The sequence below is a fragment of the Epinephelus fuscoguttatus genome, linkage group LG14 (assembly GCF_011397635.1).
Source record: "Epinephelus fuscoguttatus linkage group LG14, E.fuscoguttatus.final_Chr_v1".
NCBI lineage: Eukaryota > Metazoa > Chordata > Actinopteri > Perciformes > Serranidae > Epinephelus > Epinephelus fuscoguttatus.
This window is the reverse complement of record NC_064765.1, coordinates 10,840,348-10,857,899: the sequence shown is the minus strand read 5'-3', so window position 1 is coordinate 10,857,899 and position 17,552 is coordinate 10,840,348. Positions and strand designations below refer to the sequence as shown.

At 39.2% G+C, this 17,552-nt stretch overlaps 2 protein-coding genes and 1 non-coding gene across 8 annotated transcripts in view; 2 read left to right on the top strand and 1 right to left on the bottom strand.

Annotated features, from left to right (window-relative positions):
- Window positions 1–2,007: 2,007 nt before the first annotated feature.
- mapre3a (microtubule-associated protein, RP/EB family, member 3a) lies at window positions 2,008–11,262 on the top strand. 2 transcript variants are annotated; one of them, XM_049596817.1, is made up of 7 exons: window positions 2,008–2,154; window positions 4,962–5,089; window positions 5,182–5,327; window positions 5,471–5,627; window positions 6,757–6,899; window positions 8,122–8,274; window positions 9,837–11,262. In XM_049596817.1, the coding sequence occupies exons 2-7, from the start codon at window positions 4,969–4,971 to the stop codon at window positions 9,903–9,905; spliced, it is 789 nt and encodes a 262-aa protein (XP_049452774.1). In that variant the 5' UTR covers window positions 2,008–2,154; window positions 4,962–4,968; the 3' UTR covers window positions 9,906–11,262. The 2 variants fall into 2 exon arrangements, with proteins under 2 accessions (XP_049452774.1, XP_049452773.1); XM_049596816.1 differs by having other exon boundaries at window positions 5,471–5,663.
- A 1,334-nt stretch (window positions 11,263–12,596) lies between these two features.
- Window positions 12,597–12,669, top strand: trnaa-agc (transfer RNA alanine (anticodon AGC)). Its single transcript has one exon. It is a non-coding gene; the product is annotated as a tRNA-Ala (tRNA).
- A 2,548-nt stretch (window positions 12,670–15,217) lies between these two features.
- Window positions 15,218–17,552, bottom strand: part of LOC125901050 (otoferlin-like) — a 30,584-nt gene continuing 28,249 nt past the window's right edge. For 4 of the 5 annotated variants that reach the window (XM_049596398.1, XM_049596399.1, XM_049596400.1 and 1 more), the window contains one exon: window positions 15,554–15,689. Coding sequence is in view for 1 of the 5 variants with exons in the window: in XM_049596401.1 (XP_049452358.1) it covers window positions 15,509–15,689 (181 nt within the window). In the remaining 4 variants the exon portion in view is untranslated. Of the gene's footprint in view, window positions 15,690–17,552 lie in introns of all 5 variants that reach the window. The other variant, XM_049596401.1, reaches the window with a different exon arrangement.

Here is a 17,552-nt window from a genome sequence, read left to right as displayed (position 1 = left end):
CTCCACTGCATTTATGTGACAGCTTTACTTAGTGTTTGGTTGGAGTCATTTGTCACATTTCAGATCCTGTCAGTGTCACAAATAACTGATTTTCTTGCTGTACTTATTTAGCTGTAGAAGTTTTACGGAAATAACTGTTTGAGGGCCGTGGATGTTATTATCCAGCAATGAGGTAATTATCCTTAATATTTAATTAAAAAACAAATACAAAATAAATATATACAACTTTGTACAGCAGTACCTTTAACTGCAGATAATAAGTGTGTACTTTCATTTGAGAAGGGTTCTAAATAAATGATTTTTTTAATATGGACTTTTGTTATAAGAGCTGAAACAATTAGTTGATTAATAAGTCAATCAACAGAAAAATATTCTACAACTATTTTGATAGACAGTTCATTGTTTTAGTCATTCTCAAAGCAAAAAAACTCCCCTAGTCTCTGAGTTCATCTTGTCCAATAGGAGGACTTTCTGCCTTTTCTCTTTTACCATTGTAAGGTAAATATTTTTTGTGCGGACTATTGGTTGGACAAAACGAGACATTTGAAAACATCGCTTTTGGTTTTAAGAAACCAATGTTGTAGTACTCGAATGGTTATTATTTTAAGGTCTTGGTCTTGTCGCAGTCTCAGACAAAGAGGATTCTGGATTTTTTTCTTAAGACTAGTCAAGATCATAACTGTGGGGTTATTACTAAATTACCTGTATAAAAAGGGAGTACTGAATAAAGATGATTAAGTTGATTTTAGCTTCTTTGTGTTGGTATTCGTTTTCTCATAAAAAACAAAGGAAAATTCTCACATAAAAAAATCACCTCTGTTATGCCTTTTGATTGTTCTATCAAGATATTTCTCATGGTACATTACAGTATGCATGAAAAGGAATCTGCATTTGTTTTCTGCTGAGGTTTTCATGGACTTTTCACATCAGTTTGAGGAGTGCCTATGGATGCATGTCCATGTATGGACACATTTCATCATATGTGTGTCGTGCAGTGGGGGACTCTCACTGGTCTGGTCTTTCTCTTGACTCGCTCTCATTACCTAAAAGTCTTGGTCTTGTCTTGGTCTCGATACACAAGGGCCTTGGTCATGTCTTGGACTAAGATTTGGTTTCAGTTTACGTGCTCTTGACTGCAACACTGTAAGAAACTGGGATGGATGGATGTTCACTATTTTGTGACATTACAAACCAAAGAATACATTAATTAATCTAGAAAAGCATTGCCTGGTTAATTGCTGATGAAAGTAATCAATAACTTGCATCTGTGCAGTTACTATGTGTAAGGTATTGTGCACTAATTTTGTATAGGACTTTTGTGCAATTACTTTAGGTAGGGCATCTGTGTAACACTTGGCTCTAGGGCAGGGGTGTCAAACTCGTTTTAGTTCACGGGCCACATACAGTCCAATTAGATCACAGGTGGCCCAACCAGTAAAACCATTGCATAATATCCTGTAGATTACAAACATCTCCACATTTTAAGAGCACTCATCCATTTACAAAACAGATGACAAATAGCTCGTGATGTCTTCAGAAGAATAAATGCAATTTCACAGTAAATATGTCTCAGCTTTTCCACATTCAGTCAGTCAACTACTCACTGTCATTACATGTGCTTTTTTTCTATACATTTCCACTCCTGAGCAGTAGCAATACTGACATCACCACACCAAACTAAAGTGAAAGAAAGTAACTGTATTCTGGTCAGGGTAGAAAAGCCTCTCATTTTTCATAGAGACAGCTACTCACTGTTTAACTTGCTCCTGAAATCTTATCTTGTCTTATTTTATCTTAATACTTCTTCCACCACTTGTGCTGACATTTATTTATCCAGCAGCAGATAAAACATTAATAGACATTTTTTTGCAGCCTGACCTCACAAATAAAAAACCCCAGTCACCAGCAGGCCTAAAATCCACCCAGACACATCATGTGTCTCTTAGCTGTAACAGGCCAAAGTCCTATTTATAATGAACCTTTAACAGCATGGAGTCATGCGCATGCGCGGTAGGGGCTGGATTGTTGCAACCCCAGACAGGGCGGCCCGTTACCAAGCACTGCACCGCGCAGGGTCTGACAACGACGACAGCAACGAGCACTGACATAAGGAATACTGCGAGCGTGGTAACAACACAGACACTCCTGAATACGGTGAGTATCAGCGCACCAAAGATCCTGCTCTCGTTTTGTTTGATCCTCCTTGTTGTGCGTGGTACTGTGTTTGCGTGGGAGCTGTGTTTTATTCCCATGCAGCGATATTTCCCATGCACTGACAGTCCTGAGTTATTCGGGGAGGCCTGTAGAGGGGGCCGCTAAGAGAGCAGCGCCAGCATTGCGGCTTTTTTAACCGAAAGGCACCCAGTAAACGGGCACATTTATTGTTCTCGGCTCGGGCTTGAAATGTCAGACCCCCGCCCATTTGCTCCTGTTAGACTCCAAGGTTTTGCACCCAGCATTTTGCTGCAGTCATTACTGGAGCTTTCTCGAAGGCCCGGCAGGTTTTTGGTGAATAGATTGACTTCCCTTTCATGCGATACAATAATCCATATTTATTAGAAATAAAACCCACTACAAGGTATGCTCCTGTTAATGTGTCTGAGCCCGCATGATTTTGTCCTATAAACGGTTTTATTGTTGGTTATATGTTTGTAGTTTATAATCATGTAATTGTAAGCTAGCCAAGCCCCATGGGAGACTGCTGCACGCTGCTGAAGGTGCATTCACAATATTACCAGTGTTATCACCAACAATCACTGCTCACACTGCAGGCAAGCAGCATTCATTTGCATTAAGGTGTGAAATTTGGTGACATAGTGTAATTGTTCTGTCTGGCTGTCACCTGCAGACACAGAGCACCGTGTGACCTTATAATCATCATCTCACAGTTTATGACTTGCTTGTGTTAATGAGCATTTTTACTGCAGGAGGATGTCAAGGTGTCAGAGGCCCATTCTGACATGACAGCACTGGAAGGTATTAGCAGGCGAAGCAAAGTGAGCACATGCAGAAAAGGCTGCAGCTGCCAGATGTGTAAAGCTGCTCACAAACATCAGGATATTTCTGTTTAATCTAGGGGGGATTACGCTTACAACACATCTGTAGATTAAAACTGAAACTAAAGATGCTTCTCAGGCACTGTGTTTACAGTCAAAAATCAAGTCCCATAGGGCAGTATCACCGGTGACAGTGGGCTTTACAGGCCCACAGCTGCATCGGTTTCTGACTCAGCCCAAATTCTCTCATATAAGAGTATGAGAGGACAAAAACTACCCAAAACCCATAATATAAGGAAAGAATGGTAGTGCAGTTTGGAAAATGGCAACATACTGACTGACATTTGTAACAGTTAATACAGATTATAATACGTTCTATGCAGTACAGTACAATTAGATAAAGAAATGGGTTCACTGAAATGAGTCCAATTGAGGAGGCCCGTGATTAAGTTTGGAGGTGAAACAATCTGTAAATCAACCGCACTGATGCCAGAAAACTAACAGACAACTATTTTCATATTGATTAATTATTAAACTAATTTGTTTAAGTAAAAATACTGAACACCCTTCTCTTGTTCCAGCTCATCTTTGAGAGTATTTGCAGTTTTCCTACATTTTGCATATTAAATTGATTACAGTTGTTCTGATACCACGATCAAAAATGCCTCCGATACTACTTAAAATACTACGCAAGTTTATGCACTGATCCAATACCAGGTAATTCATTAATAAACTTCAAAGTGTTTCGCAGTTATATTGAACAGCAGTTTTCTGGGAAATCAGTTCTTCTTTGCTGCTTTAAAACAGTGGGCTACACAGGAAGTTGTGCTGTGCAGCCACTGGCAACTACTGTTTTAAGGCTGTGAGTAAGAGCTGATTTTAGGGTAAATAGTGTAACGTTAGCAGTTAGCGAAGTGTCAGCAATTTGGCAGTACTTCACACTAGAGTTTAGGATTTAACCTGAGACAGCCATACAACAGTCATAGCAGTCATTTCACATCCATAGAGGGCCAGGAGTGTACAACTCTTCATTTTTTCTTTTTAATTTTTTAAGCAGTGGTCTAAGATAGGTTCTTGGTATTGGCCGGTAAACAAGTTCAGGTTTTGGAGTCTGTATCAGGGAGGGAAAAATGGTACTGAAACATCTCTAAAATCAGCGTTTTCTTGGTTGGGTTTTGGACAGTTGATCAGACAAAACAAGTAATATCAAGACATTTGGGGAACTGCAACAGGCAGGTTTTCTAACATTTCATAGACAAAATTATTCACCAGTAAAATAATCAGCAGATTAATCAATAATGAAAATAACCATTAGCTGCAGCGCTTAATAAGTATTAGTTCTGCATTCTTCTAAGTCCTAGATGTCTGGTAGGTTGGGTAAAGGTCATGGGGAGGATGAGTGGATGGGGTAGTGGAGAATGTGGCAGGCAGCCTGAGAGTTAGGTATCTGAAAAGATGGATATGATCAAATAGGACTGGGCCATAAGAGGAAAATCAAATATCACAATATTTGTCATCAAACACCTCGATATCAATATTGTAGGGTTGACTATTGGTGCTTTCATTAAATATTTGCACAATGAGATTTTTGATAAATAATCATCAATAATGTGGATTTAATGACTAAGTAGGTAAAGGCAAGTAATAGAAGTCTGGTATGTAAAGAAAATTACATCACTTTACTTGAATGCAGCCGTTGAAAAACAACAACACACACATTAAGATATCCAAAATTTAAGACCTGATCTAGTCTCATATCATGATATCAGTATCATATCAATATTACCCAGCCCTAGATAAAAGCAGTCTGTGTATATCTATTTACATACAGTACAGCGGTTAATCAAAAACAGAGTAAGTGATCAATTTGAAATAGTATGGTATCAAACTTTCAGCCAAAGTTTTATGAGATTCAGCTAACAGGCTAAACTGAATGGCTTTCTCTCGTCATGTTGTTTGTTTCAGGTAGGGGATGGCAGTGAATGTGTACGCCACATCTGTGTCCATTGACAACCTCAGCCGACATGACATGCTGGCATGGGTCAACGACTCCTTGCACCTCACCTACACTAAGATTGAGCAGCTATGTTCAGGTAAGGCTGAAGTTCCAATCAAATACAGCTCAACGAGTAAATCACAAAAAGACAACAACAGTAACTAACTGCTGTGTCTGTGTGTTTTCCAGGAGCGGCATATTGCCAGTTCATGGACATGTTGTTTCCAGGTTGTATCCTTCTGAAGAAGGTCAAATTTCAAGCCAAGCTGGAGCATGAATCTATACACAACTTCAAAGTTCTTCAGGCAGCTTTTAAAAGGATGAGTGTTGACAAAGTCAGAATACTTTGATCATTTATTCTATTATATTTTTTACTATTAAGATGTTTTTTTTTTTTTTTATTATTATATGACAGCATCATAAGATGCATGTTATGTCACTTGGAGTTCTTCAACCATTTCCTGTTTCCATCCTGCAGATAATTCCTGTCGAAAAGCTTGTAAAAGGAAAGTTCCAGGACAACTTTGAATTTGTGCAGTGGTTCAAGAAGTTCTTCGACGCCAACTATGATGGGAAGGAGTATGACCCTATGCTAGCCAGACAGGGGCAGGACGTGGCCCCTGCCCCCAACCCAGGTGATCACTTTATCCACAAACCAAAGAGAAACCCAGGTAAACCAAACAGTTTTGCCTCTGCTGCACGGTCTTGCTGAGCTTTGGATGGCTCAAAAGCGCTCCCTGCAAGCAAGTGGTGTGAGCAGCACGATTCACAGACTGACTGCTGTCCTCTTAGATCCATCACACTGCCCAGCATTCACAAGCAACATAAGATAAGATAAGATAAGATAAGATAAGATAAGATAAGATACACCTTTACTGATCCCACAATTGAGAAATTCAATGGACACTGTGTAGGTAAGACTGAGTCACTGGTGGGATTGCAGTAATCACCACAGTGACTAGAGGGATGCAGCATCAGTGGGGTTGAAAATCCACAACCTGCAACTCCACTTCTACCTCCCCAATTCTAATTGGTCTTGATCAGCGGTGCCAGAAGACCTACACTCAGAAAGATCAAATGCAACCATTTTCTCCAGTGTCCTGCATCAAGCAGCTGATGCAACACTGTCGCAGCTCCATCTTTGAGAAAACTGACAAACTACAGCGTTTGTCTCATTTTACTAACAAGAATAACGTCAGCCTGACCAGCCTTGCTATGTCTCTGTGAAAGCTTTTTGCTTGAAAATCATGGCAAACAATCTAATTTAACTGGTAGCGTGTCATACGCCTGCTTTGTGACTTTGTCACTGGTAAGCAGTGTGGCTGTAAATGGGCAGAATGATTGCATTTATTTTCAAAACTGTGATAATGCGTGTTGGCATGTTTTGACTTTAAGTTTAACACCTCTGCTGAAGCACTTATAGAGGTTTGGCAGGACGCAGGGTTTTTCTGTTGTTTATGCTTTGACTCAAATAAGTATGGCATTCAAAACATGTTAAAATACTGTACTTGTTTTTATTTATAATTTGGCTTCTTTTTTAATCTGGCAATCAAATTTGTCTTGTCAGTCTTTTATGTTGTAAAACAATTTGAAATTCTTTCACAAAAATGGCATATCAAAGGAACATTATGCTAAAAGCTGATAACATCAGCTCTCTATAACGTGCTATATCCATTGCCACAATTGCTACACAGCCAATATAGATGCCGTAAATCCACTTTAATGTAGATGATAAACATCTCTGATGATCTCTGACCACTCCAGGACCACAGAGGACATCTCCAACAGTTCCCAAAAACATGCCAACACCACAGCGGGTCCAACACAACACCCCAGCTATGAGGAAGAATCCGTCTTTGTCTAGAAACGGTGGCAGTGACGCTGAGATCATGGAGCTAAATCAACAGGTAGAGCTGCATGGAGAGAAAGGAGAGCTGTATTCTCAGTTCATTTTAAATATCTTACAGCTTTGCAGTCTCATGTGTATTGATTCTGTCTGGACTGAAAATAAATGATTTATTACATTAATAGGCCTTTTTACAGAAGACTATTTGACATGTTACAGTCTGATATGCACAGGTGTAAGGGGCCATGTCCACCAAATTGTTTTTTTTTCCTGAGACCAGCATTTTTTTTTTTAAATTTTTTAAATTCTTACCAATGGGAGCATCTCATATTTGTGCTATGTCACAAAAGCCAGAAGTATGAAAAGTATGACTGATGAGAGAGGGCTTTTTTCCCCAGAGCGCTGAGAGTTGAAAAATGTTCAGCTGTGGGTTAAACGCTGCACCTGTCACTATTACTCTTTACCCTGCCGTCTAATTACATCAAAGGAGGGACAAATACTAGAAAGACCAACCATTAAATCTACATGTAGCTAAAAATGGAGGAGAAATATGTTAATAAACCGTGTATATATATATATATATATATATATATATATATTTATTAAAAAATGTTTCCTCTGATGAACTCACACAGACCATTGGCTCTGTCCTCTCCCTACCTGCTTCAACCCTCCCTCCAGAGCAAGTGTGCTATCTTGTGCCGACATTTTTACTTCCATGGATATTCAGTATCACAGCAACCAGGCGCAACAAAAGTGTCTAAGCTTAAAAAAAAGCGGCATCTCTTGAGCTCTCTCAAGCGCTCCCAGCTGGGCGTTTCCTGAGGAGCGCCTGGTGTTTTATAGCTGGGAAAACACTTTGGTGGACACAGGGCCTTGATGTTAGTTTCCCTCAGAATATCAGCTATGAAAGAAGCATATTGTTTATAATGCTGGTGATGCTGGAGTTCTAACTTATTTCCTTGTGACAATTAAAATATTATTTTAGAATAGTGTCAGTTCAGCAGGTTATGAGCTTTATATTCTTTGATTTGCTGCCTTCCTGTCCAGCATTATTTTTTCTAGACATTCCTCTTACATACCTTTCATGAAGCAAAGCAGAAAGTACAAAAAATAGGAGCTAGTTTTGCCCTCCATCCTTTCTTGGCTGTCATTCACAAGTGAAAGAGCTCTTGACAGTGTAAATAAAAAATCCTTGATCCCTGATCCTCTTTTTTGACTACATGGTTCAGAACAGTTTTTAGAGACCACCAGTGAAAACGTTTTTTTCTCTGCTTTCTAAGTTGATGGAGTTGAAGTTGACTGTAGACGGACTAGAGAAGGAGAGAGACTTCTACTTCAGCAAACTACGGGACATTGAGCTGATCTGCCAGGAACATGAGAGTGAAAACAACCCCATCCTCAGCAAGATAATCGACATTCTTTACGCAACAGAGGTATCTGTCCTACATCAGCAACAAATACTGGCTGCATTGCACCATTTCAATCTCCATGTTCTTTACTCAGTGTGAATTACTAAGAGAAATCTCTACTTCTCGGTTGTGTTCCAAAAGTAAGAAAATGACACGCAGCAAAGGGCCGCAGGCTGGAATTGAATCCGTAGCCGCTGCAGCAGGTACATGGGGTGCCTGCTCTATGCACTCAGTTAAAATATGAGATAATTTACAATGTCCAGACTGTGAGTGGAAGTAGTGCATCGGGGTCTGTAATCCAGTCTCGGGCTGACAAGACATGTTTATCGTGATTAGTTGTTCAAACCCAGTTGCATGACTTTGCGATTCAATTTCTCCATTTGATTTGACCGGTGTAACTTCTTAGCCAAACAAAAGGTACGCAGGGAACCACTGTAGGAGGCACAAGTAACAAAGCATGTTCCTCACAAGATGGCGCCCCTGTCCCGAAATTAACATCCCTGTATGTGATTTGGCTCACTCCATAGATTCAGATAAGACTGTCAAAAATAAAAATTCTATTATCAAATATTTAGTATTACATAGCTTAAAGGTCCACTGTGTATAATTTAGAGGGATCTACTGACATACATAGAGTATCATATTCATAACTATGTTTTCATAAGTTTATATTCACCTGAAAATAAGAATCATTGTATTTTTGTTACCTTAAAATGAGCCATTTATATTGACATATGAAGCAGGGATCTTCCACAGAGTCTGCCGTGTTGTTCCTACGGTAGCCCAGAATGGACAAACCAAACACTAGCTCCAGATAGAGATATTCGCATTTTTGTGTGATTCTGTTGGCCCCCGTAGTTCTTCTACACACTTGGCACATGGGAAAAGTCTCAGTTGTTTGCAATCTGCAACCTCACTACTATAATCCACTAAATTCTACACACTGGATGTTTAAACAAACAATATTTCCCATGAGTCCAATAGCGGTTAAATCTCGTGGCTTGACAGATGAGGCAAGTCCATGTGTGAGTCATGGGCCGTGGAAAGTTAAGACATGTTTTTCATAAAAGCACCATGGATGTATTAAAGAGAACGGGCCCATTCAATCCAGTGAAAGTTTGGGTAAATACAATTGGCATCACAGCGTAGCTTTGTTCCTTGAGGGCTTGAGCAGGACAGAGAGGACCAAACAGTGTTTTAGTTTTCAGACAGGAGATATTACAGCAAAAATAGATGAGGATAAAGTTATGATGACAGAAGTACCGGCATCAGTGGGAAAGGAAGGGAAAGGAAACTGTAGGTTTTTGTATGCAAACAAATTAACTGATTTCAAGGATTCAACTTCTAACAGAGAATGCTGTTAGTGGATGCCAATTTATCTGAGTACGATAACAGTATGCCTCCAGGAATACATTTATTTTTTTCAGAATTGCAGATAAAACAATTTTGTAATGAATTACAGAAGCTAGCTCAGGGCATTGTTTATCTATTTTTATGTCATCTTTGATCAGGAAAGTTTTATATTCAACAGTAAAATAAAACAAAGCAAAAAAAACAAAATAATAATTTTGTCCCTTGTTTCTCAGGATGGCTTTGCACCTCCAGAGGATGATGACCTTGATGAACAAGCCCACCTGGACCAGGATGAATACTGAGCCCTTCATTTCCCTCCCTCCTAATATCACTATCTTCCCTTTCCTTTTCGACCTCATTTGTTTTCTACTCTCTCTGCACGCGCTCTCTATAAATACTCACAATTATCCCCACTCTCTGTCTTTTCTTTTCTTTCCCATATGTATATCTGTTCGTAACCTCCCCCCATCCACCCTCTGGCCATCTACACACAACTACTCTGCATCATCATCTGCTGCTCCTCCCTGCCTCCACTTAACACAGTAACAATAACAGTAATGTATGACATATCCCAGTTATTTCAGCATGAGTAACGCAGAAAAACGAGCCGAGCCTGGCATGGAGGTTGTTGTGGAAAAAATTTTAAGTCTGTAAATATTGCCAACATTGTGATTTCTGAGAGGACAATGTCTTTGCTCATTATGGAGTTATTTATTTGCCTTTGGTGCGCTGTGATACTTGTGTAAGAGCGCAGAACAACACTGCTCCAGTGTGCCATCGGGACGCTCCCAGAGCAACTAAAACTGTAACAAAAGTGACTTTTTAATAACAGTTTCTTATTTATTTAACTTATATTTAATTTAGATTAACTTTCTGTAGCAAAATTGGTGCAAAGCCTACTGTACATGAATTGAAAGCTGAGGCCATGTGTGTTATTTCAGTTAATGGTTTGTACTTGAGTCAGCATCGAGCTTTTAGTTTCTGTTATGGTGGGCTCATGGCATGTAGAAACGCTGAAAAGGATATTCTTGGTGTACTGACTCAAGGCGTACGATCAGTGCTCTGCGATTCATCATTATTGATCAGCAACATATCTGAGCATGAGAATGTTACACATTGACTGTGAATGAGTGATATTTTGTATATGTATTTTGTGTGGAGATTTTGTCTGATGTCGCACGATCCTGGTTAATCGCTGTTGTATCTTTTAGGCCAACATGCAGAAGCCTACGAGTTTGAAATTTAGAGGTGGACAGCCACCTGCAGACTGACAACATGGTTATAGATTGTAGCAGTTCTAATGTTTAATTCTAAAATATAAGGGAGCCTGACACTGAATTAATACAGATACATTTTCACATGACAGATTTTGTCATGTTTTTCCTTGCTAACCATAATGTTTACACCTTTCATGTGCTGTAAAGGGTTGCCCAGGGTATACGAGCTGTAGTCTGAAAGAAAGTCAGTGGTAAGAAATCTGTGACCAGTTGACTGGTCATCATAAGCATCCAGTTAAACAAAGGAAGTCTCCTCGTCCTTCCCCAGCTTTTTTTACTTGCAAACTGGCTGTCGTCTGCTCTGGAAGTTGCATTCATTGACCATGTAAACATCTACAGAACACTCATCTTCTGAGTTTTGAATAAATAAACCGTTGTGAAATACATTGTGGTGGTTTATTTTGAGTGACAATGGAGTTGTAATACAAGCCCACATGGGTCTCTAAATGAACCCTATAAAAGTATAGTTTTTATGAAATTATATGTAGCTCGCACGAAAGCATATGGAAATCAATGATACAATAGTATTATTGGTAAAAGACCCAAGGAATAGTAAAATTACAACCCCTCTTGGGATGTGGATGAGGGCATCCTATTTTTCCACCATCTGACTCCAAAACGGTCATTGATATTGAACCTAGTAAGATGATAATGCTAACATCCAAAACAATATTGGAAGTGCTTTTTGTAACCTTTAACCTTTATGTAACCATCTTCAATGAGTGCTGAGCAACACTGAAACACCATTTTATTGTGGATAAAGTTGAGAAAGTGTCCTTAAAATTATTCATAAATATTACCATGCCTATCACTACATGCAGAAATACAAAAATGACATTAACACAAACTGCTATTTCTGCAATGAGCATTCTGAAACACCTTTTCTGGAATTGTCCTCACCAAGAAATTCTGGAAAGACTTTTGCAGCCTCACTATGGACCATAACTCTGAAGACTTTACTTTATTATGGGAAAATAAGGTGTTTGGTTTCCTCAAGCACCCAGAAAAGAAGACAGAACTTTTTTCTATAACTTACATGGCAATAATTCTGGCAAAGTATTTATCCATAACTGTAGGTTTAGCACTAATTAACCTCATATTGGTGTTTTTCTGGACAACGTCGAACATTAGTAATATATAAAATTAAAAATTAAATTAAAGTTAAATTATGTAAAACTGCTGATTCGACCAACAAAAAGGCATGTGATATCTTTTAAGAGATAAAGTAAAACTTTATTGATCCCATACCGCGGAAATTCACGTTACGGCAGCTCAAATAGCACAGATAAAAAAGAAAAATATAAAGTACTAAATTTAGACACAACTATACACTCAATACTACCTACACTATATACACCTTTCACTTACGCACATATGGAAAAAGAGTATGTATATAAAGATAAATGTATGGGTATATATTGACAGCTGTACAGGTTGATTGCACATTGGACGTAATACACACATGGTGTATAGTATTAAAGTTAAAAACAATGTAAGAACAATTTAAAGTGTTGCCTTGCAAAGGCAGATACCATAGCAAGGCATACTGCTACGAATATTAGAAGCAGACATTAGAAGCAGTGAGGTTTGTGTAGTATGTTATCCGCCTGGCCTTCTGTTATTGTTGTTTGTATTTACTATTGTTTGCCTAGTTTCCACTGTATACTTAGTGCTTGTCTCAAAATTATATTGAAACTACTGCAATGTACTTATATCGGGGGATTAGCTCAAATGGTAGAGCGCTCGCTTAGCATGCGAGAGGTAGCGGGATCGATGCCCGCATCCTCCAGCCTATCCTTTTCCTCCCCTGCAAAGCAAAAATGACATTGTCTAATGTTTATTTGTCATGTTTCAACTTCACTTCTTGTAACGGGGAAAGGGTACCTTGAGGAAACCATACTTCCGCGTTCACGCACTACTTTATATCCAGTATAACCTGTCGGGGCTAGCATGTCAACTCGTAAACAGTTTACAAAGTAAACATGTTTAAGGAGAATCTTTGAGCAAAATAACATTTCTACAGAGCGTAAATGAGTTTATACTGAAAAATAATCGTTTTATCGATGATAGTACATGCAAAATGTATACTGTGGTTGAATATCACTATTTTCAGGAGGATTAACCGGCAGTCTGTTGGTCCCACTGATAACCAGCAGATGGCTGCACAGCATCATTTATGTTTTAAGAGCTGTTGGGGCCAGGGAAAGTTCCAGAGGCCATCATGGGGTGACCATATTTTGATTTCCAAAAAAGAGGACATTCTACTTAAAGCCTACTTAAATGATAGTCGCAGCTTACTCAGAGATGCCTTATCATTTTAATATATTTAAAAGTTATATTTATGGATAGAAAATTCAGTTATATTACAAAATAATATCTCTCAAAGACAGAAATCCAGATAGGCCCCAATAGGGGACACATACACACACTAGAGTGTGGCGATCCGAGCCCGACGGTACCCGACAGGTCGGGCTGGGTTTGGTCAAAAATGTAGCTATAAATTGTATTCGGATTCGGTCAGCTTACAGTGAAAATGTCGTGTAAAAATAATCCTATTGTCTGTCCTGTTTATTGCTTTTACGTGACAACACCTGAATATAACACACACAGACACACATTGGCTGTTTGTTTCTATCTCTCCCCTCGCTGGAAGTCTCGGACCTCCAACCGCCCGCATCCGCCTTGTTTAAACGCTGAAAATAAAGTAAAAGAGGGAGACAGGTTTTTCCTATTGTATCTTATTTTGTTTTATTTCTCCCTTTCATCTCGCTAGAAGCGTCGGACCTCCCGCCTCCCTCTCCGCTGAGCACGCCCGGCCTGTTAAATAGCCTGTAAGTTAACCCTAACAACTGAGTGACACAAACTCAGTGCTTTGGTCATTAAATAATGTCGGGCTCGGTTCGGGTTCGGACAGAAATATGCGGCCGTGCCGCACTCTAACACACACAAACACACGGAAAAAACATTATCATCAGTTTATAAAACCCCCCGAACGCCCCGGACGGGACGTGACAAGTGGACATGTCCGGGCAAAAGAGGACGTTTGGTCATCAGGAGGTGCAATAACGTAACGCGAAACAACACAGAGTCCCAAAAGGAGTATTTATTAGCAATGGTTGATTAATTTCACACACATTTTTTTTTCATTGGGACGGTCAGCTTAAATAGTAGAGCACTATATGTCAACGTTTGGTGACCTACCTGTCTCGCTGTTCCATTTCCGCCAATGACGTTGCTTGGCCAGCGGAAGGATACCAACAAAGATACTGGATTAATACCAACAACGAACAAACGGTCCTACAACGATGAACGTTGGAAGGATGAACGTTAGCTAGCGAACTGTTGGTGAACATTTCCTTTCTCGAGCTAACGACTTTAGCTTACCATGCTAAAACTTTCCAATTCCAGAAACTAAACTGTAAACCAGACAAACCAGCGCTACGTCTGGTTATTAATAGACTTTATGTTCGCTCCTTTGCGTATCCAAAAAGCAGAAGACGTCCATTTTCCTCCTCCGAATTCCCAGTTATTTGGGGGGGGGGGGTCGATTACACGTCACCGATTTGACAGTGGATAGCCAATCATATCTGTCTGAGAGACTTTTTTTTTTTTTTAACTAAAATTTAATTTAAAAGCTTTTCATATTTTCTGTCATAATTTCATTAACACTTTAATAGACTGTCGTTAAAAATTATTTAAAATATACTACCTATAAAAATTTGTACAGTTAAAGACAAATGTATTGTTCATTATGTAAGTTAATTTTGATCTAGCGTAATAGGTCACATGACTAGTTTCCTGGGGTCGCACCTGTTGCATTTTGGGCTGAGGCAGTATGGCTGCAGAGAGCGCCATTGGGTCACAAAGGAAGTACATACGGCCCCAAAATAACAGCTTTGATTATCTGCAGAGGTCTCTTCCTTTCATGAAAGAAAACCAGTGTTTTTGCAACGCTCTCAACTCAGAGGGGCTTCTAACTACGGTGGCCGATGCAGAGACACAAGTGGCTCTATCTTCTTGTGTATTATATTAAATTTCTGCCCCCCAGGCCCGACACACTGGACCTTTAAGGGCCGACATGAAAGCTGCTGTAACTGAGCAACACTGGAGAGCTTTTACTCCTGGCACAGTGGCAGCTATGTAGGCTGTGTGAACATATGACTGGACAGATGATGTTAAGATTAGAAACGTTTGTAGTTGTCACTTTATTCACAAATCCAAAAGTCAGACAAATACTGCACACTGTTGACAAACTGTTGAGTTCACAATAAATCAGCACAAAGGTGACAGCCCTACCTTGCAAAAGCAGCAACCACAACAACCACAAGAAAAAACAATAATTATAATAATAATAATAATAATAATAATGATACTTAAAGCAATTTAACTATCTGTCATATTGAAATAATAACAAATTTGAACCACTACATTGCAGTAATGCACTTTAGCGATTACATGTCAACATGAGAACAAGCTTGCCGTGTTGCGTACCGTGGCCATTCTAATGTTTATAACCTACAACTTGATGGTGTCTTTGGTCACTTGGCAAAAAGCTTTATCGAGAACACAATAGCAACTTACAAGTGAAATGGTATCTTTGGGTGAAGCAGTAAAATCCATCAGATACCTCATGCCCCCAACATTTTCTTCACCATGTAACCAGGCATGTTGTAGAGGAAAAGACCCAAGATGGCCAGCAGCAGGAGAGCAGTGACGATCTTGATGGTCAGCCACCTGTACTGGTCACATATCAGGTGCTTCGCAGCTTTGAACGGGATAAGGAACCAGAGGAGGGCGATATCTGGACGGCTGGTGGAGCACAGAAATAAACAGTGTGTTAGAAATTTGACAATATAAATTTAAAAAAAATCCACTGGTTTCCACATAGAATGTATGCACAAGTGGTGCAGTAACAAAGTAAAAATACAACTTGAGGTAATAATCACTTCCTCTTAATCAAAATGTAAAGGTTAAAGGGGAAGTCCGGTATTTTGCACTTTGAGCCCCATTTCTGGGTTGTTTATGATGAAATAGAGTGGTTAAGACCAAAATAGTGACAATTGCTCATTTTCAGAGAATTTGGCTTTCCCCTGCCTGGCTTAACACTGCTGCCCATGGCCATGTGTGAATCTGTCCTAAAACCATCCTAAACGTTTGTTTTCAAGGCCATGAAACTCGCAGAGTGGTCAGTGGTGTTTGTTGATGTTCTGACATAAAAATCATAGCAAATTGTGGTGGTAATCTAACTGTGGTAATAATCACTTGACTTTGACAGTACCTTAACTAAGTAACTGTTTTACCATCAGCTATTTAGTATTTTTACTTGGGAAGTTTAAAAGTTTGCATCTACTTTTTTCTATGAGCTGAAATGCATATGACAGAATGTGTCACACGTTTAAGACTTTTAATTACAGATGATGAAATAATAAGGCACGCACTGTCCTTTCAGTTTCCAAAAACATACATATATACATACCACACAAACAAATGACAGGACAACCAGAGCATTGAGTGGTACAGAGGTCAATTTATTCACAAATCTGAAATATCATACATAAACAAAACATTGCTCAAGCAAGAAAATCTGAACTCCAACACAAGTCAACTATGCTACAAATCCTCACTTATTTTTTTCAATAAAATATTTTCATAGGTGAGCAAAGGACATTAACTGAATTTAAAAGGAATAAAGAAAATCACGTTTCAAGAACCAAGAAAAATACTGACAGTTGAGATTTGTACACATTAGACTAAAATATTAACCAATGATGGATGCACTCAATACTTATCACTAGTACAGCTATTGTAATAATGCTCTTAATAATGCATCAATATTTATTCAAATGGTAAATTGCAAATGTTCACAAAACAATTCTTATTGTTGAATGCACACCCTCTGAAGAAAGTTATCATCTGCTGGTTTGACTCAGACCCCCAACATTTTCTTCACCATATAACCAGGCATGTTGTAGAGGAAAAGACCCAAGATAGCCAGCAGCAGGAGAGCAGTGACGATCTTGATGGTCAGCCACCTGTACTGGTCACATAACAGGTGCTTCACAGCTTTCAAGGGGATGAGGAACCAGAGTAGGGCCACATCTGGACGGCTGGTGGAGCGAAGACAGGTAATCAGAATTATAGAAAGCCACAGAAATAAAAATACTGAAGTAATGTACACAGAAGGAGGTTCCTACAGAGCATAACCCAGGAGAAGACATGCTTAGCTCCCCACCTGGGTTGATTTTCCTGTGTTTGAGCCCCATTATTGTATCAATTGCGTTGATTCTGAAATCATTCCTCTTGTGTATACTAGCCCATAAAGTGTCTTCTAAAGTAATCACTTCACTGTGATTCAGCTGTAAGGAATAGAGGGCATAATTCAGTCCTCACTTTATGCATCCTAAAATTCAGTAAAAGTTAATATGAGGCTGTAGCTGAGATAAAGCAAGTAAATGACTTCTAAAGTTCCTGTTACATCCATCCACTTCAGTTGCACAAGATAGCACAGTAAATTTCATACTCCGACTACAAACTGTGGGAGGTACCAACTTGATCTGGCCTCACAGGCTGTTGGAGCCTCATTTTAACTTTGGCTAAACTTTTAAAAGTGTTTTAGCATGGACTGAGAAATGCAGATTTTGTCCCACATCTCTTCCATTGGAGTCTATAAAG

Bases quoted from the DNA above. Each gene is read 5' to 3' on its own strand.
- mapre3a (XM_049596816.1), top strand. From the start codon at position 4,969: ATGGCAGTGAATGTGTACGCCACATCTGTGTCCATTGACAACCTCAGC. The intron at 5,664-6,756 runs GTAAACCAAACA...TGACCACTCCAG, and splicing joins CAAACCAAAGAGAAACCCAG to GACCACAGAGGACATCTCCA. The intron at 6,900-8,121 runs GTAGAGCTGCAT...CTGCTTTCTAAG, and splicing joins TCATGGAGCTAAATCAACAG to TTGATGGAGTTGAAGTTGAC.